This window comes from Opisthocomus hoazin, chromosome 2, assembly GCF_030867145.1.
Source record: "Opisthocomus hoazin isolate bOpiHoa1 chromosome 2, bOpiHoa1.hap1, whole genome shotgun sequence".
NCBI lineage: Eukaryota > Metazoa > Chordata > Aves > Opisthocomiformes > Opisthocomidae > Opisthocomus > Opisthocomus hoazin.
The window spans coordinates 104,005,709-104,029,901 of NC_134415.1; the positions used below are offsets into that span (position 1 = coordinate 104,005,709).

General features: G+C 38.2%; 1 protein-coding gene across 6 annotated transcripts in view; it reads left to right on the top strand.

The window, feature by feature from the left end:
• HMGCLL1 (3-hydroxy-3-methylglutaryl-CoA lyase like 1) overlaps positions 1 to 24,193 on the top strand; it is a 121,359-nt gene that overhangs the window by 8,063 nt on the left and 89,103 nt on the right. For 3 of the 6 annotated variants that reach the window (XR_012763247.1, XM_075414655.1, XM_075414654.1), the window contains exons 2-5: positions 17,063 to 17,140; positions 18,145 to 18,252; positions 20,775 to 20,810; positions 23,273 to 23,368. Coding sequence is in view for 5 of the 6 variants with exons in the window: in XM_075414655.1 (XP_075270770.1) it covers positions 17,063 to 17,140; positions 18,145 to 18,252; positions 20,775 to 20,810; positions 23,273 to 23,368 (318 nt within the window). In the remaining variant the exon portion in view is untranslated. Of the gene's footprint in view, positions 1 to 17,062; positions 17,141 to 18,144; positions 18,253 to 20,355; positions 20,444 to 20,774; positions 20,811 to 23,272; positions 23,369 to 24,193 lie in introns of those variants that run through there. The other 3 variants (XM_075414658.1, XM_075414656.1, XM_075414657.1) reach the window with 3 other exon arrangements.

Consider the following 24,193-nt stretch of genomic DNA (forward strand, 5'->3'; position numbering starts at 1 on the left):
GTAGGTTCTAGTTTGGGTAAAAAAGTCTCACAAGTGCCTTATAAGACTGCTGAAAGACTTACCAGTTGATCAGACATAGAAGTTTTCATAAAGCAAAATATTTGCGGCTCTTAATTAATCAGATTTTGTATCTTTTGATCTGTCTGATGAGGTGACTAATGAATAGTAGTAACAGTCATCTCTGTAGTGGCTTGGATTGAAAGTCACTTAGACTTGGCTTAAATGTGGAATGCGGGGTAACTAGAGTGAACTTACAATTATTCTCTCTCAGTTTTTCTGCTAGGGCCTTTTTTTGGTGTTTCAGAGGAAAAAGGTAGCTCCAATTCTTGCAACGTCTGGGTTGGAAAATTCACTTGTTTATGAAAGTGTGTGTTTTAATACCAGTTCCTATGTGAGTGTCACACAATGAGAAACTGGTGCAGCGTAGGTACAGTCCAGATATAAAGCTGAAATGAGTTCTTGTCACCCTCTGCTCTTTCACAACATAAATACTTGAGGCATTTAACCAAGGTGATGGTTCTCTGAAATTTTAGGAATTTAAAGTTATTCAGAACCTTTGATGTGTCAAATGTGGAAGAAGTTATGTTTAAAGAAACCGTAGGGGACCTCAGAAAAGTAGTTACTGAATACTTCAGGCTGTGTTGAATTTTCTTCTATTGTTTAGCTCTCTCATTCATTTAACAGAAGTGAAATATTTTCTTTAGCATTCTTCTTCTCCCCCAAATGTATGTTTAAAAAGATAGATGAAGTATGAAAGAGAAATGTTTATTAAAGGTGGTGCGCGGTGTTGTGAACTTGCCTGGGAGTGCGTACCACCTTACAATGTGTGCCAATATACATCATAATACATATGTGGATCATGACATACAGAGTAATGAAGTACCATGCGTTCAGTAAGGCTCATCAATTAACTGAACTTCAGAAAACACCGGAACAGAAAAACACTGATTTTGAGAATGGGAATAAAAAGCTATCAGGCATAGATTTATAGGGAAAGGTTCTCTCTGGGTATCTAATCCATCCATCTTCTGTCACGTAGAAAAACTCGTCAGGATATTGAAACTCTGAGAAAAGTTACTTTATTGGCTGATCCGGAATTTCTGAGATAAGAGCATATAGTATGAGGCCTGTAGCTCCATGATCAAAATCAGGCTTTCATACTGTGCTGAATACCAGTAAAGCCAATTCAGCATTTTTGCTTTAGAGCAAAAGGGAAATATTTTATTACTGCTGCATTAATGTACACTTGTGTAGCGTTTTTGGGACAGAGATGTCAAAATGGTGTGCACACTTTAAAACTAAATAATGCAGTGGAGATGAAAGTTTTTTCTATTTTGTAATATGTTGATAGTGACAGAAGTTGTAATGAGTAATAAAGAGTGTATTAAATATGAGGATATGAATCAGGTGCAGACCTTATTTTTCTGTCTGAGCCTTTAATCAATCTCTCACTCCAAAGGAATCAGAAAACTAGTAAACGCGTGATTTACCTTTCAGGAAAGCACTTTCAGGGATATTTTTAAGGGTTGCTTTTCATTCTTAAGGTATTAGAGTTGGAAGTAATTAGTTCATGACTTTTCAGACTTTTACTGGGTTAGACATAATAATGAATGGCGAAGATTTTGATAATAGTTTTGGACAAAATTCTAATGTTGCAAAAGTTGAAAAAGATGCTGCAGGTGATAAGAAGGAAATTATAGTTACTGTCAGAAAGTTGTTGTAGCTGATACAATTTTTAGAAAATTCCCTTGTTAAATGGAGATTTATTTTTTGGTTTGGTATAAATAAATTAAAGTTACTCCAGTTGTTATATTACATTTGAATTTGTTCTTTGGATTAAATATACTTGTGAGAGTCATTCTCAGCAGCTCTTGGGACAAAACCCCCCGGATTTATTACATGCAAAAGCTGCTAAAAGATGCTTTGGTAAAAAACTGTGCTGGGTAGACATTTCTTCTTTGTTTGGCTGTTTTTTTGTCCACAGATGTTAGCTGTTTTGTATGGGAATAAAGGTGTTAGTTTATGAGTTTCTTGGACAAAAAAGTTTAAAGGCTTTGAATGCATGAGATGTGTGGACTGAAGCGCCAGAGGACATTGGTGGAATGTTAGGTGAAACCCATAGGGAAATAATTCAACAGCAGCATCTGGAAAGGAACTGCATGTGGCTTTGGGGTTTCCTTTTAGTGCAAGTAGTTAAGATGGGATTAAATATAGGTGTTAGTATGTGAGAATGGGGGGGCAAGGTAAGTGATGAAGATATATCATGTGGAATACTGGGATTAGGAAAAGGTTTTAACAGAATCAACAGCTGATCACAACTGAATTTGTAAAAGCCTGGAAACATAATTGGAATTGAACTATATGTTAGCTTCATGTAAAGAAAAACAGCTTACATGAAGAATTTGTTGGGGAAAGAGAAGAGAGAGGATGGGCAAGTTCCTTGGCCCTGCCATGTCTCGCTTTTGCCTGAATGGTATGAAGAAGGTGGAAAGTTAAGCTACTAAGCCAGCTGGCTGTTGTCTGTACAGAGAGGAACCAGCTGGTGACTGAGAGTTGTCTGTTGTCTCCCTGCCATTTTTTGGTATTGAGGACTTGATTCAATTGCCTAAGCTCAGTTGTCTGGTGCCGTGTGAGATGCCCTGAGGTAGCTGAGATGGCTTATAGGGTCAGAAGATTTCAAACAGGGTTTATGGGAGACCTGTGCGTGATAGCTGGAAGTGGGATGCATCTCAAGTGCACTAGGTGCCTGTAATTAGGCATCTGACTCGGGCCCTTACTACTCTGCTGAGTTGTTTCGTATGGTTTTGGCCATTGCTGACAGTGTTGAGAAGGGGCTTCGTTCAGCCAGCCATGCTTCATTGCTGATGCCATTTAAGATGCCCTATAGTATCCTGCTTTACCTCTAACTGCCAAAAAAGGCACAGGTCCTGTGTCCTATGTGCTGTGTTTAGGCAACCGTAAGACATTGTATGTGAATATGTAAATTGATTGTACTGGGATACCTAGCACAGCTGTAGACATAAATGTGTAGATACCTCCGTTCAGGTGTCTAAAAGTCCAGTTGAATCCTGCCATTAAGAACATTTCAGGACACTGAAAAGTCACTAAGTATTATTATCCATCATCAGTTTAGAACAATCCTTTGATCAAGATAATGTGTCACAGTAAAATGAAGGTACAGCTAAGGGTAATGCTATTAGATTTCTTTTTTTTAATTATTTCATGCTCAGTTAACACTGACCCACTGGTCTTATTATCAGTTTTAAAACACTGCACATTTCTTTCTCATCTGTTGTACAATTTATCCAGAATATGGAGGCTGCAAAAAATCTTCATAGATTTGCAAAGTCTAGAAGTGGAAGCAATAAAAAAATAGGAAATCTCGTGATTAATTTTGCCATGACAACCCTTAATCTTCTGAAATAGTCTGAAATTATATGATCCCATTTTGTTTTTTTCTTTGTCATAGTTTCTCTAGTACCAGTCCTTCTTCTGCTTGTTCTGTTCCACTATTTTCAGGTTTGCATGATTACAACATGCTAAAATCATATTACATTACTGTTTAACGTGATAAATTAGAAATTTAACCAGTTCAGCAGAAGCTGTGATATATCATTTTAATATGAGTACTTTTTAATAAGCTCGTAAAAACAGATAGAATTTTTGATATGTTTATTTTAAAAATAAGGCGTTGTATCTGTCTTTTCTCTAAATTTCATATGAGGAAAATTTTCATTAGCTTTAATTATTATCAGTTAAATGGGCAGAAAATTATATTCTTTAAATATGCTTGTATTTGACTGATTCCATTTTGAAAATGGAACATTTTTGTAACATCAAGAATGGTGTAGCATTCAAGATACCATAATTTCCTTCCTACTATAGGGAAACTAATATGGTAACACTTTGCAGATGTTATTTTTCTAAAGAGCTTTATAAATTTTAAATTCTCCTGAAGAATGAGTTGCCAACAGTGGCTAAATAAATAACCATTAAACTACTGTCATTTTTATCAGTGTCTTTTGGGAAGAGAGCTATGGAAAACGTAGTGGTGGGCCAGCTGTACTTGAATTAAAGATTTCCCTGATCTTTTAGGCACTGCCTTTGGACACAGAAGGTGATTTTGATGACAATAATAATTGAGAATAGTTGAAATACTTCCAGCTTTTTGCTTGAGTCCTTTAAGTACTATGCATAACTCACTGACAACAAGGTATTTAAAGAGACTTGTCTGATAGGGTGGATGGGCTTGCTTATCAATATATTTGTTTTTCCCCTTGTTGATATCCCAAAGCATTATAAAGGGAAAATTACTTTCACATGTTTGTCTTGTAAGGGTAATCACGCCTCTGCTTTTTCAGTGTGTGTGGAAAAACGCCACTCTTTCTGCCTTCTAGATTCTGTCTTCAGTCTTGCCCGTAAAACACCATACACGCCATAATACTATTACCATAAATAATAGTAAAGGAAGGTGTGGGAGGTTTTGGCTCCAGTGTCATCAGTATGCTGTTGATCTCGGTTCTCTGTATCCTTTTCATCCAGCCCAGATGGCAGAGTGTAATTGCTTTTCCAGACTTTGACCAAGATAGGGATATGGATGAAAGTGAGTTGGCTGCGTATCAACTTGGTTAATGGAGAAATGCTGCTTGTTAGCCAAGGGAAGCATTTAGGGAAGTAGAAAAAGGTAATGTATACACCATGTCCTGAAAATACATTTTTAATTTTTGCTGAAGTGACTGGCTGTGTTGGCCTCTTACTAACAACAGAGGCCTCTGACACTATTTATTATTAATGATTCCATTGTAACACAAGTCTAACTGTGGTTGTCTATGCCTCCGCTACCACCTGACTCTAGTAATACATTCCCTTCATTATTATTTTGCAAGTTATTAAAAATAATCTGTGAGTACAGCACATCTGTCTGCTTTTAAGTTGCATGAACTGTTAGCTATAATTGACACTTGTATTCAAACCTCTGCGATTCCACGTGCTCAACATTTGTTGAAAACGGCAACAAATGTGTTTTATAAGATGGCAAGTCGTCAGTGATAATTCAGAAAGTTCAGACTCATCCAGGAGACTGTTACTTGATAGATTTGGCCTATTTTTTGGTTCTGTCAGGTTATGAATGATTTTATGTAAAATACAGACATGAATATTAAAGAAGGGATTTCTTTGTTTTCAAAGATTGTGAGCAGTCTTTGGGCTTGATTTTATCCTTCTGAGTATTTGTCTTGTAAAGCTACTACTTTTTTTCAGAGCATCAAACATCATGGCAGACAGTTGGACATGGTTTGCAGTCGCTCTTAGAACTCCTTCTGTTAGACATTCAGTCTCCTGTTCCTGAGATTTCCTTTCTGAAAGGCTGTTGGAACAGCAGTTTTGTCATCCTGCATCTGCCTGTGGAATTTGCTGATCCATTGGAGCTCGCATTTAGCAAGTTTTAAGCCATGACCACCAGAAATGTTTGCGTGACTCTATATTGACATGTAAGCAGTTGTAGTCCTTGGCCATATAGTTAGAATGTAGCAGGTTTTTGATGTCATGATTTTGATGATCACAATTTGAAATGAGTAGAACTTTGTGCAAATCAAGTGTTCACGTTTCTTTCCTTTGCTTGCTCCAGGGAAAGGCTTCTAGGTCTGTAACTGTCTTCACGTCATAATAATTTTTATACATATTTTCCAATGTACTTTCACTGGCTTCATATAAATTGCGATATCAAAATATTTGAAGAACAATAAAATTCAAACCAATAAAATATATAAATTAATGATAAATCTAGAATGTTGATATTTATATGCCTGTATTTTCCCTAAATATTTGTTTCTAATATTTGAAATAATACTAGTAGTTGTATTTTAGGTCATAATGATGTTTTGTATGTTTCTTCGTGAATGTTTATATTTGAAAGGGTGGTCTTAATAGATTTTGCTCTTTATCATTGTGTAAGGTGGGAAATACAGCTTTTATTCCTTTTCTATCCAGAACAGAGATTACTGTGTACCTGAGATAAAACTACCAGTTAAGTTATGTTCTGTCATTTCACTGTATCTATGCTTTGCACAGTTTTGGGGGTTGAAAGCAATATATGAAAAGTTACAAAGCAAGGACTTAATCAGAACCGAAGCTTAAGAATATAGGCTAGCAATTTGTGGTTTTATATACTGCTGCTGGGAAAAACACGTGCCCAGTGTAGTAGTTCAGTGTACCTCTTCAATCTCAGAAGAAATACCGTTACATTTTGTGTTCTCTTCAAATAATGGAGGGATCAAGAAGGAAATCTAGTTTATGAAGACGTTGAGAAGGTCATAAAAATACAGGATACTATTGTTGCAAGATCAATATGGTAACCCATGTAATTTGTTTGACTGAGAGTAGTAGTTTCAGAATGCATTCCAAACCCATGACACAATAAAAAAACAGTGAAGGCTCTCTAAGCCTGTTTATTACTTCTGAACTCGGCACTTCTTCATGAAAGAGGAAAATGAGGAATAGTCTGAAGAGTGTACGTAAGTTTAGTCTTTGATGTGATATGAAAAGTACAACAGAAAACAACTTTCATCCTCTCATGTATTTAAAAATGTATTAATATTAGAGCTTATTCCTGTGCCTTTGAAATAAATGTGAAAGTAGACACCTCCAAACAGTATTCAAACATATCACTACACTTTCAGTTAAACAAAATGGAAAGAGCCACAGTTTCAGTGTGCATCTATTTGTTGTTCAAGCTGAGTTCACTTGAATTTATTATGCGAGGCAAATTATATGTTGGAGGCAGCTGCAGGTTTTGTTTGCATCCCTGAGCTGCTAAGCACAGCCACTGTAAGCAAAAGGGTAAACTGCAAATCACAGAAAACAATATTCAGCAGGTGTTTCACACAAAGTGTGTGAGAGTTGACCTCTTCTGGTCTAGTATAAAGGAAAATAGCCTGAGAAGTGAAAAATTCCTTATCTTGCTCCTTCTGTTAAACTCCCACAGGCAGAGATTAGATTGATTTGTTAACTCTGTAGCTCTTTTGCCAAATGTGCTTTTTTTTGTTTGGCCTGAAAGAAGAGTTGCTTCATAGAGAAAGGAGTTGCTTATTTGATTTGCTATGTCTTGTTACATTTTGCTAAGACCTGGGAGATGCTGTGCTGTGACATCAGTTTGCACAGTTAGTATCCCTCCAGTGATTCTCTGTGCAGTAAGTGATTTAGCACAACTGCGTATCATGCCTCAGTTTTCTCTTTTATGAGCAGAGTTGTATTTGTGTATCAGACAGAGCTGTTTTCCGGTCAGTTGGATTTAGGTGTATTGTTTTGTGTCAAACCCTTGTTTGTTGCTTTACAACAAGACGAGAATTATCCTTTGGGATTACTCTCACAGCATCTGATAGCTGTAGCCTCCACTGGGTAAGGAGCTGGTGCTGTAGGATCAGAGAGAGTTAGTGTACAAAGTACTAACTTTCAGACATAGTTTATGACTGCTGTTGCTGCAGTCTGGAGCATGCGATATTACTGGCCTCCATTGATAAAGTTTCTACTTACAGTGCTAGCCATTAACAACCACTGCACTTTCTTTTTAAGTATAACTGATAGAAAGGGGCGGAGAGAGGGAGAAATAGGCTGTATTTTACTCCCAGCATGTATGACTTGGGGTAAAGAAATGTTCAAGGAATATATATATATATATATATATATATATATATATATATATATATATATATATATATATGAACTGGATGTCAGGGAGCAAGGATAAGATTTTGCAATGGGCTCTAGAATAAGAGATTTCTTTTAGTTTGATTGTCAGGGAGCAGCGAGAGCCAGCAGCTCCCTAAGACAGGGCAGCTGGTGGTGGTGACAGGGCTGCCAGGTCACCAGGCAGGGCCCAGTCCCACGGTAAGGTGAGCAGGGTAGGCCTAGAGGTGGTAGGCGGGTTCTAGCAAGAGTCGAGGTCATTGGGCAAGTTTGTGGGGATAAGGGAGGTCCAAGGTTAGAGCTGGGAATGCAGGTTGGTGAGTCATGGTCAGGATTTTGTCCAGTGATGGTGATCAGGGTTGGCCATGAAGCCCAGTGACCATCAGGCAGGTCTGTAGTGGTAAGTCCAACGTCAAACTGGAAAGTCAGTCCATGGGTCAAGGTCTGGATCAATGTGAATGCTCTGTTTACAGAGGAGTTATGGGAAAACAAGGAGGCAAGAATTTAGTTGATTTGAATTGCTTCTAATGCATAGTTTGGGCAGAAGAATAGAAATCATGCCAGTTGCTCCGAAGAGATGCGCTGAAACAGGAATTAGAAACCTCTTAACTGAATTGATACTGCTTAAATATCCATGTGCTATGTGTTGCCTTTCATATACCTGGAAAATTGTTGACATGTATCAACATATCAGTTGCTATGGGTATGTTTTGGATTGAAACAATCTGCTACAAGGGGTAATGTTACTTCCTCTCTCCTATGTGTTTATCTGTATTCCAGTTTTTCAGTGAGGGAGAACTTAGAGGCAAAGATGAAATGCAGCAGCAGAATGGATTGGGAATTATGTCAGCAATGAAGGGTGAAAACTTAACTTAGAATGACAAAAAGAATACACCACCTACTGAGCTCTTAGAGCAACTCAAAAGAAGTTCTTCTGATTTCTCTTGGTAACTTATTAGCTGATATATAGTTCGAGGCAGATGTCTGCTTGGGATTAAGACATCTAAATTAAGACATAAGTAGGTGTCTACAGCAGCTGAAGTTCCTGTGATAGTCAGTGCAGACAAGACACCTATTTCCTTCTGGAGTGACGTGCAGTCCCCAAGCAGTTATACAAATCTGGCGATTGAGATCATCAGCCACTAGGTGTGAACCTTAGCATGACCTGAATTATTCTTTATCCATCAGCGTTATTAAGTAAAGCTCCTTCAGCTGCAATGGGAATTTAGACATCTAGCATGCCTTTAGACACCTGCATGGGGGGAACCGTTTAGAAGCTCAGTTCAATTGCCTAACAGATGTGCCTAGTGCCATTTAAGATGCCATGCAGTGTATTAGACATCTTCATAAATTTGAAATGAGACCTACAGTAAATGGGTGAAGTGGGACCCATGCCCTTCCTGAGCAGCACATGGAGGCACGTCATCCAGAATGACTCCACGTACATATGTTTAGACAGCAGGAATAAGCTGAGGTTTCTTAGCCTTGAGCTGAATACCACTCTTAAACCCTTTCTTCTGTAGCTTTGGAAGACCTATTCTAAAGGATTTCCAAAGGGAATAGTAATGTTTAGATGGTCTTTTTTAAATGTATAACTGTGTGTCCATAAGTAGTGTAGTTAAGGGTGTGACTTGAATTGTCTAGTTTTGTTTAAGAATATTATTCTTAACACAGCAACATTTTTTTACAATCTCTGGATCATTCCTTATTAATATCATTTGTTACCTTTTGAACTGTCAGTTCATCAGAATTCTGCTCACTTGATGGATTTCTTTTTGCGAAATATGAATTTCTAATTTCTACATAAAAGTCATAGTCTTCTTATTATTTGTTAGTTAATATTATTTGCACTTTATGACCTTTGTCTTTACCAATAAAGTGCTCTTTGTAAATAGGATTAGATCAAACAACTGGCCACTCCAACAGCATAAGCATTTATAGTTTAGTTGAATTCCCCTATGTTTAAAATCATATTTCTTCTGTTTTCGTATGAATGACTTGTATTTTGTAAACAGCCCTGCAACAATTTAATAAGTGTACTAGCAGATTATATTAGAATTTAATAATTGATGGAGAAGACAGTAGAAATGTTACAGCTATTACTTTACAATAGAAATCCCTACAGTGAATTCTCAGTCAGTTTAGATAATCTCCTGGTATATGTAAATCACTACTCTTTCATGAGCTCACACAAGCCCTCTAATAAAAGTTGTAAGAACATTCAAATTAAATTTGAAGAGGTGGACTAAAGTAATACCTGTAGATTTAATCCACAGTAGAAGAGAGATGTAGATGTACTGGATCCGATCCAGCAAAGGACCATGATGATGATTAATGGATTGGAGCATCTGTCATAAGAGGAGAGGCAGAGAGATCTGAGAGTGTTTGGCCTGGAGGAAAGACTCAGGTACCTAGTGGGGAGAATAAAGAAGACAAAGTCACTGACAGGACAAGGCAATGGTCACAACCAATAATATTTAAAGATCAGAAAAGTCTTTTTTATATGAGAGTGGTCGACACTGGAACAGGTTGCCCAGGAATCTCCATCCTGGGAGTTACTCAAGACCCAGCTGATCATGGTTCTGGGCAACCTGCTTTAGTCGACCCTGCTCTGAGCAGGGGTGGTTGGACTAGGTGGTCTCCAGAGGTCCCTTCTGAGCTCAACAATTATTTAGTTTATTCCAGGTAAGTTAACTCTGCATTTAACTGATTTCATTATGTAATGATTTACTTGCATTTTATATTTTACCCTTCTATGAACGATCTCCAGTTAATTGAATTAATTTTTTTGAAGTAGGAATTCCAAAACTAGACACAGTATTTCTACTTAATAAGTGGCAGGCTACTGTTTTATCTGTGACATCCCTGTTTATAGCCCAGGATCAGATTTGCCATTTCATTTTTTTTTTTCTTCCCTTGAGAGCATGACAGTATTGACTCATATTCATTTTAATATCCCAGTCCTTTCCTGTTTAGTCAGATAGACTTTATTGTCTATTTTACAAAAATCTTTTTTGGGGGAGTCAAAATTATTAAAATGGAGAAATAAGCGTGATAGGATTTGTAAAGGACAACATGCAAAAATTCTTTTGTCAGTCAGCGTCAGATACAATAAGGATAGTCCTAAATGTTGTGTTATGGAGTTTTGAGTTCCAGTCCTGTTGTCTAAAGCGCTTGCAACTGCTTTGTTTGTGGTATTTTTATGTTATCATCCAGGTCATGAATATGCAATGATATCATAAGAAAAATGTACTTCATGAAAGCTTCTCAAGGGCTGATGAGTTTTTTTGTCAGGGCCTGTTTCTGACTGTTCTCCCAGTGGTCATGTCAGCAGCATATGGCAGAAGTTCTAGGACACATACTTGGTTTATCTTCACTGAGGGCTATTCACCAGGTGTGTCCCACTCTTTTCTGAATATCTATATATATTATCAATATCTCACAGGTGAATCTTCTCTGTTTCCTGTCTACTTAACCTGGGAATTAATATGTTTTATATCTACCTTCCAGCAGTGTGAACTATATAAACAAGTCTCTGCAATACCACTTCAATCATTATTTGATCATGTAATAAGATTTTCATTTCTTCCTGTTTATTTCCTCTATGTCTTGTAAAGTTTAGAGACATCTATCTGTTCAGAAGATTGACCACTGCTTTCTTTGTTCTTCTTCCAGCAATTGTATTATTTATTTCAGAGCCTTCCCCCGATTTTTGGGCATTTGTCCATGTCACTGCACATATAGATGTGGAGTTGTGATGCCACCTCCCTGCTGACCCTTGTTTAAAACTGCTCTCCTGAATAATTCTTCCTTGTGCAAGATGGACCTGCCTTTGTTCAGTTGTCCTCTGAGCCAGAACACCACCTTGTGGAGAAGCAAAGCAGAGCTTCATCTTTGCTTGGTTAAAAAGTTTGAAAAGACCTCAACCTCCAGATTCCTCTGCCTTGCTTTTGGGTCCTTTCAGTTACTTTTGAGCAGCTCTGGGTAATATTTGCCAGTGCTATGACTGCCCATATGAATGAGCTGCATGGAATAAAAATCAGAAGGCTGAAGGAACCTCAGCACCTTTACTAGAAGTAGTGAAGCAGTGACAGAGCTTAAAAAAGTGTGTTTATTTAATTTGATTACACTTATGGTTGTGTTAATAAGATTGTACTGCTCTAATTAAGGGTTACTAGGATTTTCTATAATAAACTTGAATTTTCAGCTATTTATAGCTGAGGGAAAATGTTTCCATATAGAAATTTGGCATTCGGTGTCTCAAGCTGAATGGTATGGCTTTCCTTTTTCTATTTTTTTAAAAAAGACTCTTTTTGGCTGCATTCTGTTTTGAGGGAGGCAGTTTTTTGTGGTTTTATATGCTTTTTGTTCTCCCTTGGCAAGGCTTGATACATGGAAAAAACAAATTTTCCAGGCTCTTAGTCTTTTATGTCAACTATTTCCTTTTTGATATTTCGAACATTGTACTTAGGTAGTCATTACTTTTTAACAGAGCCACTATATAATTCAATAAGCAGTCACCTCTAAGTATCTACTATAACTACTTTTTATACTTTGTTACATAAAAATACTTCATATAATACAATTTAGTAGATCTTTTTTCTTCTGCAACAAAATTATTTACTTGACATGTTTAGTGTTTAATGTAAGTACTTTATTTCTGGAAGTTCACCTTTTTTGTATTCTCTTAAAATATAAAAACTATTTTGGATTATTTATTTCTATTTCCTATTTAATGTCTGTAGACCATTTAATACCATACTTGAAGGTGTTGTAATTCTCTAAGTTTGTCTCATTGCTGGTTCTGAAAATCCTTCCTTTTACCCAAGGATCCCCTTGAGGAAATGTGCCCATTTTATAGAATGTGCACATTATATGTGGACATTATAAAAGTGCACATTTGGAATCCTCTGGTTAGAGTTTGGGGAACAGCTCGAGTCCTGGTTAAGGTGTAATGCCATCCATATAGTTGTTTTGGTTTGGCCCGGAGAAATGCCAGGTGCCCACCAAAACCACTCTATCACTCTCCCTCCTCAGCTGGACAGGGGAGAGGAAATACAATGAAAAGCTTGTGGGTTGAGATAAGGACAGGAGAGATCACTACCATCATGGACAAAACAGATTGAACTTGGGGAGAAAAACTTTTAATTTATCACCAGTCAAATCAGAGTAGGATAATGAGAAATAAAACTAGATCTTAAAACGCCTTCCCCCCACCCCTCTCTTTTTCCCGCGCTTAACTTCACTCCCGGTTCTCTGCCTCTTCCCCCTGAGCGGCACAGGGGGATGGGGAATGGGGGTTACGGTCAGTTCATCACACGTTGTCTCTGCCACTCCTTCCTCTTCAGGGAGAGGACTCCTCACACTCTTCCCTGCTCCAGTGTAAGGTCCCTCTCACAGGAGACAGTTCTCCACAAACTTCTCCAACATAAGTCCTGCCCACGGGCTGCAGCTCTTCATGAACTGCCCCAGCGTGGTTCCCTTCCACAGGGTGCAGTCCTTCAGGAACAGGCTGCTCCAGTGTGGGTCCTCCATGGAGTCATAAGTCCTGCCAGCAAACCTACTCTGGCATGGGCTTCTCTCTCTCCACGTGTCCACGGGTCCTTGTAGAAGCCTGCTCCAGCATGGACTTTCCGTGGGGTCCTAGCCTCCTTCAGGCATACATCTGCTCCAAAGTGGGGTCTTCCATAGGCTACAGGTGGATGTCTGCTCCACCGTGGGGTGCAGGGGGACAGCCTGCCTCACCATGGTCTTCATCATGGGCTGCAGGGGAAAAAGCTCTGCTCTGGCATCTGGAGCACCTCCTCCCCCTCCTTCTTCGCTGACCTTGGTGTCTGCAGAGTTCTGTGAGTTCTGTCACATAGTCTCACTCCTCTCTCTGGAACTGCCATTCCACAGCAAGGTTTTCACCTTCTTAAATATGTTATCCCAGAGGCGCTACCACCATCACTGATTGGCTTGGCCTTGGCCAGCAGCGGGTCCGTCTTAGAGCCGGCTGGCATTGGCTCTATCAGACATGGGCAAAGCTTCTGGCAGCTTCTCACAGAAGCCACCCCAATTGCCAAAACTGCTGCCAAAACCTTGCCACACAAACCCACAACAATAGTAAACAGAGAAGTGTTTAAACTCTGCATAAATTCTGAAAGACTTCAGTCTGCTCTGTGGATTTGAAGCTTGCCTAGTGAATGCAGATGGCACTGAGCCTGCCACAGGATGTGACTGGTGGCTCAGGTGACTTCTTCAGCTGTGTTTCAAGTGATGTCGAAATATTCTGCAAGTGTTACACTGTGATCAGAAAATTTCTCAAGAAAGCAGGGAGTCTCTTTTTTCTTCTTGACAACGTTGTCAAGCACCTATCCCCAACGTCTTGGAAGAATAGTTACTGAGCATTCATAGGACGGGAGATTAAGGCGAAGAGGTACTCCTTTAATCCTTTGATTCAGCTTGGACCACAGAATGGAAAAATGCTAGACTTATCTTAGCAGAAGATGGTACATGTACTTTTATAGTCTCTAATTTGTTTCTGAGTGTTATCCAGTGATTATGCACTGTAAAATGGATAAATAGTACACGGAGGCCTGAACCTAGGTAATCTGCCTGCCTTTTAGTTGCTTGTTATCTGAACTTTATCAGTATAGCACGAGAGAAATTATTAGTTATGTTGGGGAGACGGATGATCAGAACAAAACTTGTGAGATGAGTAAGAATCTGGCTGAGGATAAAATAGGAGATAATGCTGAAAGCAGATTTATTACACCAAAGAGACATTGCTGGTGGAGGTCCTCAAGTCTTTTTTAAAAGCGTGTTTCTTCTATAGCACCAACCCAAATTTTTTTAGATAATAGAAGTAGATGTTAAAATAAGGTAATCATGTTAGTCCAAATGTTTTCAGCAGAAAGTATCAAGGTGGTAAGATCTGCTGATGACAGAAAGACAGGAGACATTGTCAGTACCACACTAGATACCACACAGGAGGAACTGAGTGACCTTGAAGACATGAGCAATCAATATACTACAGATGAAACTAGCTGAAATTCAATTCAAAGCAAGACTTTTCTGGACTCAGAGCCAAGATGTTTACTCTAAGCTGTTAATTCATCAGCTCGAAGAGTGTAAGGATTTGTCTGTAGTACTGCCTGGAGTTTCCACTGTGTGGCCCTTGTGAGAGTCACGTGGTACATGGTTCTCAGCATCGTGTTCAAGAGCAGTGAATTCAAGTTGGGACTGGCTAGTGGACAGGAAAGCTTTAGAGAAAATCAGGGGGTGAGAGACCTGGACTGCGGCTCAAAGAGATTGTATGCCTGTAATATCACAGATGGAGTGTAAAAATCAGTACTTGAATGCCTTTCTACAATGCCCTTTCCAAAATTCTGTCCCCTACAAAATCCAAGGGCTCCAGACATCCCCTGAACGGCTGTGTGAGTGGCCACTGCATGTGCTGTAGCTGTGTGAACTGTTCTGTAAAGACAGGTACAGCTCTTTGATTTCAGCAGAAGTTTTACCACAGTAGGAACTGAATAGGATTTACAGGCTTTGGCCTAGAAATGGAACATTTTTGCCACTGAAGTTTTATGGACTTTTTTCATGCTCTAAATTAAGCTTTGGTTCACATAATCTATTTTAGCTCCTTTTTTTTTTTTTTCTTTTCCAGTCACAGCTTTACTTACAGTGCAGCTGTGGCATTCGTCTGGTAACAAGAAGAATCTGATAATCATGAAATAACCCAGATTTATGCCCGTAGTGCTGAGGCGGTGCCATATTTGTGAAAATAACTTAAAAAAAGAGAAACAATATGCAGCAGATGTGAAGGTTTTACCTTCACATTTAAGTAGGTTTATACTGTCAGCAAGTGTGGGCTTAGCACAGCCTGACAGAGTTTTAACTTACCAGATGTTCCACGTGATCAAATAGATACTATACAGCTGTTTCCGTTCTTTTTACTGGGCTCACATAAATATGCAGTAAATGCTCTGAAATATGTTTATTGTATTTTGGCTAGTGTTGCGGCTGTTGCTGCAGAGAACTTACTTTTATCCACGAGCACCGAGAATGCGGGGAGAAACCAACGGTGCTGTAGGAATGCTCATTTTCCATTACCGTGAGGAGAAATTAGCAGCCATTTGGTTGAAACAACCCTGACCATACTAGCCAGGGAGGGATGAAGAATGGCTTTGTCAGGTGGTCGTGGATGATGGGAGATCAATGGCCATACTGACGTGCTGCAAAAGTGACTTCTGGTGCCTGGGTGAGCTGTGGCTGCCCCGTAGGGAGCTGTCGCCTGGGCTGACAACGTCGTCCTTCCCATGGCCCTTAGCTCTCAGGGGAGGCAGGGGGTCCTGCAGGAGCAGCCGGCCCCCAGGAGATCCCAGCATGGGCTTTCAGCACTGGGATAGAGGCACTGGGTCGGGTTCTGTATTCAGTGCAGTGCAGAGAACAGGGCGTCTCCAGAGCTCGTGGTGGGGCTGCCTGCATCCCTCCTGTCTGCTTGTACCGGTCCTGGCAGTGTGCCCCAGGCTGCCCATTTGATTTGTTGTTTAAAGACAGCAGCTTTTCGGGGGTCAGTCTCGGCAGCTGCTCTGAACCGTTCCAGGACTTAAAGGCCCAGGTTAAGTTAACTGCCACACCTGTCAACTTGATTCAATAACAGAGCAGCTAAATAATAAAAAAGGAAGTTTCATTTCCCTTCACCTGCTCTTCTGCTCTTCTTTCTCCTTCCTCCTCCTCCAACTCCCTGTGCTCTTCTTAGCTGTTTGACCTTACTGCTGCCTTTCTTCCCTCCTTTCACTGTCAGCCTCCTGCCTTTCCAGATCTTGCCTTACACCTGGAAAATCCTTCTTGTCTGCCAGGGGCCTTCCTTGTTCTCCTTTAAATCCTTCTTTAAAACCTTCATCTTCAGGCAGAGGAATTACTTTCATCTTTCATTAATAATCTCTTCAACATTTCTTGACTGCTCTGTTCTTTTCAGATTTATAGCCTGGTCTTGCAAACATTTACAGAGAAGTAATTGTTCAGTTAAGTTGGGAACATTCAGTTAGAAGTTTGGAGGACTGGATCCTTCATTGGGAAGCTTTTTGAAATGGGAATATTTGTCACTCTATAAAACACAATGTTCATTTATGGTTTTATATACGTTTTTATGATAAACATTTGTGGCCTCAGAGCAGCAGTGGAACACGTGTGCAGATAACTTCTCCTTTTAACTTTATTCCCTAACTCAAGGTGTGGAACATGTTCTTATGGAGTTTTAAAGGCCGTGAGCAAAGTTACTGTTGACAATATGAGTTTATACCCAGAATCATATGAGAGGACAAGTACAAAGTGTACCTTTGATCTTGGTGACCTTCATTGTTTTGTGTTTCAGTATTGATTTGTATTTCAGGAATCTCAAGCATCTGGACTGCCTGAGTACGTAAAGATTGTAGAAGTTGGGCCGAGAGATGGATTACAAAATGAAAAGGTAACTTTTATATTTTTGGGAATGTGTTTTGACATGGATATCAGCATTATTTTCATTGTGTAAAATACATATATCCTGCTAATTGTGTAAAATACGTATATCCTGCTAATTGTGTTTCTTCCATTTTGTACTATAAATATATTTATTGATTTATGTATTAATAACTGTCTTGTGTATTAGAATAAAGGCATATTACTATTTAGCTAGTAGTTAAATCATATAATTTCTTGCTATACTTAGTTAACTAGCCTTTCTGTTACTCTGCTGCCATTTTTCTCTCTGATATTTGTCTTGTCAATCAATCACTTTCTGTTATGACATAACTTGTACATTACCACGAAACACTGGCTATCTTGATTACATGTGTTTGTGCTACATGTGCTACTATAGTAGGAATAGTACAACAGGCTTTGTCACACTTCTTGCTGAACAGGCATGGAAAGAAAAAGCAATTACTCTTTGCATAATATTCGCTGGAATAGTTGGTAGTGAAGCATGGAAGAAGATTGAAAGAGGCTGTGTAACATAGAGTATATGTATCAAAACAATCATCTTTTTCCACAGACAGGAGGATAAGCTTGCATATATTGTTGCTACTGATATCAAAGGTGCTAATACTATAAACAGAATAGAATTACTCTGCCTCAGCTGTGGAGCTTTTTTTAAATTTTTCTCTGGTTGGACTGTTCTGTGTTACTATTTCCTTTGTCACTTCTTTGCTAGGTTGGTGTTTGGTTAGTGAGGCTAGATCTGTAACAAATTGCATGGAAGTGCTTCCTCATTCTTTTGTGGTGGACAAAAAGTGGAGTAGGATCATGTATACTGTCTAGTGCTTTCCTTGTGCAGTAGCTTCCTACTGTCATGAAACAGTATAGTTGTGGTATAATGCATGAGTACAGTTCATTATTTAAAAAAAAGTATTGATTATGTGCTAAGAATATTTCACTTTAAAAAGTTTCTTACTGCATGAAATAATTTACTGTGATATATCTCCATGTCCTTAGGTGATAGTCCCAACTGATATCAAAATAGAGTTAATCAACCGGCTTTCCAGAACAGGCCTGCCTGCAATAGAAGTGACCAGTTTCGTTTCATCCAAGTGGGTGCCTCAGGTATGTAAAATCATTAGCATTGACAACTATTTCAATTTAAATGCCATTCTATACAGTGGAGTTTTCCAGTAGTGTAGCCTGTATAATTATACAAGAAAATGGAACAGAAATAACGTCAGTTTTATTTGCAAAATCTGATGCTGTTGTCAGACACCGTTTACGCAGTTTTCAATGCTTTTATGTAGGTCAGCTGAATTTGGGCTAATCATTAAAAAGTAGTCAAAACTGAAGAAAAGCCAGCAAGCTATGCAGAAAGCTGATTAAGTCCCGAACTCAGCAGAGTTAGGGAGCAAGTTGCCTCAGAAGGGAAGGGGAACTGGAAGCCAAGCACAATAACAAGGGGAGCAGAGGTTGTAGCCTTGTTGACCAAAGGGCAGTCCAACAGTCTATGAGAGCAGAGGAAGCCAGGTGAGGGTAACCAGGGCAGCCAAGAGTACACATACTCAGGTGAGTGTGCAGTGATGCCGCAGGTCCAGGGTCAAGCTGGGAAGTCAACTCTGCAAGATATAGTCACGATCCAATCAGTAAGGTACACGACCGTGCAGAGGCTTGGCTGCTGCTGTGCAGCTGCACTGTTTCTCAGACAGGGAGGAAGCACGAGAGTGTCTCATCTTAACAGTTTCTTCTGAGTGTAAGCCACGTTAAGGCTTCTTTACAGAGCTGTTTGGAGGAGCCTCTGCTGATCTGCTTTCCAGCTTTTATTCATGAGCTGCAAGGCTGATTGAGGCTTCTCAAGTTGATATCTTCTTACTGATGAGCTATCCTTGAGTGCAGGCAGCTGAACTCTCAGAAGGGGAGACCCTGATCAACAGAAATGCTAGGTGTACAATTTGGCATGGTTACTACATAGGGTGTGAGAAATCTTAAATACTGTCATCACTCGCCAAAGAAATGATTTAGCAGGTGATTCCCGATTTCCCTCTTGCAGCACAAGGGTAGGAAGTTGTATGAATGTGTACGTGCAAGGGACAGCAGCAAATGGGGAGTGAGAGAACTGGGTCACAGGATGCAGAGTAGGAAGAAGATGTATGGGGACGATGTATCAACCCTCTGAGTAAAGGGCAGCTGTGATATAGGATGCTGAGTGTAGACATAGTGATCAAGATTTGAGAATATGTAGCTGTCAGGATGCAGAGTGCTGAGTTTGAGCATTGAGATGAACAGCAGTGGGGCTGATTTCTGGGGGACAGTTGTTGTGGAAGGGACTTCCTGGGGAAGCAACATCGGTTCAGAAACCTAGAATAAGAGAACAAAAACCTAGGTGCACAGTGCTTGTGCAGACTGGGGAAGCTTCCTTACAGAGCTCCATAGCACCAAACCAAGGGAGCAGACTCGCTAGGCCTAGGGGTTTTGTGGACTGTTGTGGAAAATTGACTGTTCCTGAAGGCAACCACCACTTTTTAACTGCTGCACTTTATACATTTCCATGTTTCTGTCCACCATGCAGTCCTCCTTTTCTAAACGTGAACATTATAAACATACAGACACATAAAAACTCACATGCACTTACACGTTAAGGATTCTAGTTAAGGAGAGGTGTTGCATATTCTATCCTGATTTTGAATTTGTTCACAGAGAGGCAGTGACTTTTTGCAGTTAATAATACAGAGAAAATTCTTTAGAATCAATGTTAACGTTTTATTGTGGAATGGAGACAAAGAAAGTACTTGTGCATTTTATTTTGCTCATTGTTTAGGTAAATATTCAGCTGTAACTAAAGAATTGGGATAGTGACACATAATGAATATAATTTAATGTTGTTCCTACCTCTTGCCTACTCTTCTGAGAACTGATAGTCATTGACGTAAAAAAGAAAGGTAGCATACCTTTTTTTCTTTTCCCCTAAAAGAAATTTGATTTTGCACATTTGGAATTGTGTTTGGAAGATCTAAATTTGGGACTTACGTGCATGTAGTAGTATTTAGGCACATCAATTATTTTGCAGATCGAGCACTCTATCAGCAGCCGTAATGAGTTTTGATGAATCGTAATAATTTGCATATTATTTTTCCAGAATTAATTTTTGCATTTTGTACAATTCAGCAGAAATCCCAGCTTTTCTGAAGTCAGCATCAAAACTACATTGGCGTGGCGACCGCCAGGTTTTCATCTGAGATCTAACACTTCAAATTCAGGCTTAGTCCTGAAGTATACCATGTAGCTCCTGTTTGTGCAAACTTAATCATTCCCTGTGAGTAAGGAAATAAATCTTGTCTGTGTCACTGAAACTCATTTTCAATAAATTGTGCACTTGTTTGCACAGAAGCATTTGAGTACTTACGTGTTGAGTAAGTTGTTTACAAAAAGTAAAACATGAAATTAATTGATTTGAGAAAATACTTGACTTTTTAACATTGTTTGTTGCACATCTTCTGTGAAAATGTATATAAAGCTTGTCCGTTTTAAACTGAGAATTCATACTGAGCCTGGACTGTATTCCAGGCTTTCCTCTCAGAAAAACGTGGTACGATCATACCTTTTCTGTATAGTGCTCTCTAAGGGACTCCTTTGATTTATTTCAGCATTCCTGGGATCACCAGGGAAGGGCCTCAAGGAAGGTTAGTAGGAAAGGGGAAGAGAACAGTGACAATGCAGAATTTCTTTGATGTCATTGCAGGGGTGATGAGTTTTCAGAGTGTGTCTGTTAAAAGCAGCTAGACAAGGTTTTTCCAAGTGCCATCAAACTTTGGCAGTTACAGCAGCAGAGAATAACATTTAAACATTAGAAGGAATAGTCTAAAGCAAAGGTGGATTTCTTCCTTTCTTGTTTAATTATTTCCTTTTCCTGTGATCCATTAGGAGTACCAAATTTAGCAGAGATTTGTCCATTTTGGAAAAAAATTAACAATCCTTTCTTATCTTAAATTCCTGTCTGAATACTTTATTTTAATTGCTTAATTGGTTTTTAAGATTATTTTTATTTAAAAGATAATATTGTGTTGCTTTGATATGGATTGCAGTCTTGACTTTGCCTTTTCTTTGCTCCTTTCTTTTTTCTTTTCATAGGTCATGGGAATAGAATTCACAGTTACGTTTAGATCACTCATTCACTTATTTCTTTTTTTAGTATATTAAAGCTCTTTTATGGTTTCCCATCCACTGTTTTTTTTGGCAGAGTTTTTTTTTTTTAACTGAAAAAAGCTGAAAGAGAAAGTTCCACAGTAGCGAGGTGCCATGTAAAACAGGATCCCACACCTATAACCTAAACAGCCAAAAATTATAAATACCTACCATTAGAAAGCTTATTTGTAAAGACATTTGGAAAAGAAATATTTTATTACAGTTTAAAATCTTGTAACATGCAATATATGTTAAAATGGGATTTTACTTACAGGAAAAATAGTAACGGGACGAATGTAATACATAAAATATTATTTGGACCTGGCAGCTCTGATTGGTTGAAAAACTGTCTTTTTGGTTTTCTAGTATATTTTAAGTCAAACTATTACTTTAAAGTGTGGCATTAGTTCCAACATTTGCCATTTAATTAATCATTTGGTTTCAAACATTCTTCCTTGCCCTGAGAAATATATTTTTATTAAATTAAGGAATGAAAAATTGTTCTTAAAAAACTAAGGCATTGCCAAATGGTTATTTGTGAGGTTATCAGATGTGTTAGGTGGTCACACTGATTTAGTTCATGTAGAAGCAATTTAAAAAAGTTGCTTCGTGCCATCACTTGATTCCTTATGACAAATGAGTTGGCTCTGGCTATAAGATACTTTTCATACTGTATATCCACTTCCTTGCAGATACATGTTAGGCTCACATTTGAGGAGGCATACAGTCATTTTTCTGATATTTTTAATCCATTCATTTTCATAGTAGGAAGCCAGTGAGACAAAGATTACAGATTGCCAGTGGTATTGTCACTTAATAATCTGGTATAACTTAATATGACTTATGTGGAAATGCAGTACTGCAAAGCTATCAATAAAATATCAGCTGAAAATAAGGAGTAAAGAAAGCTTTGTAGTTCATACATCTTTTCATACGGTGCTCTTCAAATGGCTTTTCATCAGTGTGGAAAGAATCAGAAATCCAATTTAATATTGTTTGATTGGAAGATTTGCTTTTATGAGAGCTGATTTAAAAAGCATTTAAAATACACTATTAATTTTTTAAAACTCGAAATCTGTAAGACTTGAAATAATGAGGGATATGTTTTCTTAATGTATTGTTTTCAGGCACACACACCATTAAAAAATAAACCCATTTTTCCTCCGCTTCTCCCAAGAAAATGTGCTTGTCTAAATAGTCTACAGTCTATTACTTCAATAAGTCTTTGATTCGTCTTCTTGATTAGTACAGGCAGTATATTTAATCTTGAGTGAGAAAAGTGGAGTAATATCTTAAAAAGGCAGTGTTTCTTTTGTGAGGGAAGGTTAAGGAAAACAAAGGCTTGAATAAAGTAATGGTCTCTGACCTTTGCTGTAATAAGAAAGTATTTTCTTCTTTTGAAAGAAAATTCTAAATATATTAAAATGTTACACTAAGCAGAGAACTGGATTCTGCTACATTTTTAAGGATAGACTTGTGATTAGTCTTTTCAAATATGCTGATTACAGTGTTGAGTAATTCAGGTTCACTTATGCTTAAGAATGTGAAGTCACATGTATCAGAGTGATGAAGTTTTCGTGATATGAATTATTTTAAAATGTCAGATATTCTGGTAATTCCACCTATTGAGTCTAGTGAGGTAAGTTTAAAGTCGTGATAACAGCTGATGATCAGCATAATCACAAGTCTATCAATTTATGGTGCACAAAAAGAAACACCGTAGAAATCTTAGCCTAAATTCTGTGTTCATATACAACTGGAAAGCTTGTAACTGAAGTACGCAAAAGTTAAGAAATCTAAAAAAATAATGCTTGTATAACATCACTTTAACCCCTTTGTTGTAAAACTTTTGTATGAACTGTATAACTAATGAAGGCAAGAACAGTCTAAGCCAATTTCTGCTTAGCTGCATAAAATCAGAAAATAACTGCTGGTAATAGAAATTATTTATATATTTTAGATGGCAGATCACAATGAAGTAATGAGGGGCATTGAGCGGCATCCTGGAGTCCAATATCCTGTTCTCACGCCGAATCTACAAGGTTTTCATTCTGCTGTAAGTGCCTTCAGAGAAGAAGTCCACAATTACCCCTTTCATGTTTCAGACACTTTCAATTCATTACCATAATGTAGCTATTTCATGTCATATAACCTGTCCTACTAGAACTAAGATATATTTTTTTAATTACAAATCCCAGTTTTCATTGTGAAAAACAGGCAAATTCAGAGTGATGTTAAACTATATATACTAATATTTTAATGGAAGTATTGACCAAACCATCTTTGCAAGTTCCCATAAATGATGCTTAGATATAAAGACAGTTCCTTCTCCTTCTTTGACTTGTTGGCCCTAGAAAAGTTTCTGAAGAGTGTCTTATTGAAAAGTAGTGAAGAAGAATGAGGAAAGAGTCAGTTAAATGAAAATACTTTATAGGGATATAGTAGATATATTAAATTCTGCATTTTGTTTTGGTAGGGTTTGAAAATTTGAATTGTTTCAGTTCATAGAAAACAAATATTCAAAATTATAGATTCAAAGTGTTTGGAATTGTGAAAACGGAGCAGTTCAGTCTTCTTAAAATACACACATTGATAGTCATATCTTTCATACACTTTCGTTTTCTGAAAATTTTCGTACTTCTATGCTTTTTGTCTAGATATGGGGCAAGCATACTGTATTTGGAAAGCATACTGCTTGGTGGATGTTTGTGGTGTAGTTTATCATTCTGTTTCTATGATACATATGAAATCTCTGTTAAAATAGAATCCTGTATGTAGACGAGTTAACTGTTAGTAGTCAGATTGCCACAGCTTTGTCTGCAGTGGTAACTTGTATGAGTTGAATTAAATCTACTATATCTCTGTACCATATTTATTGATA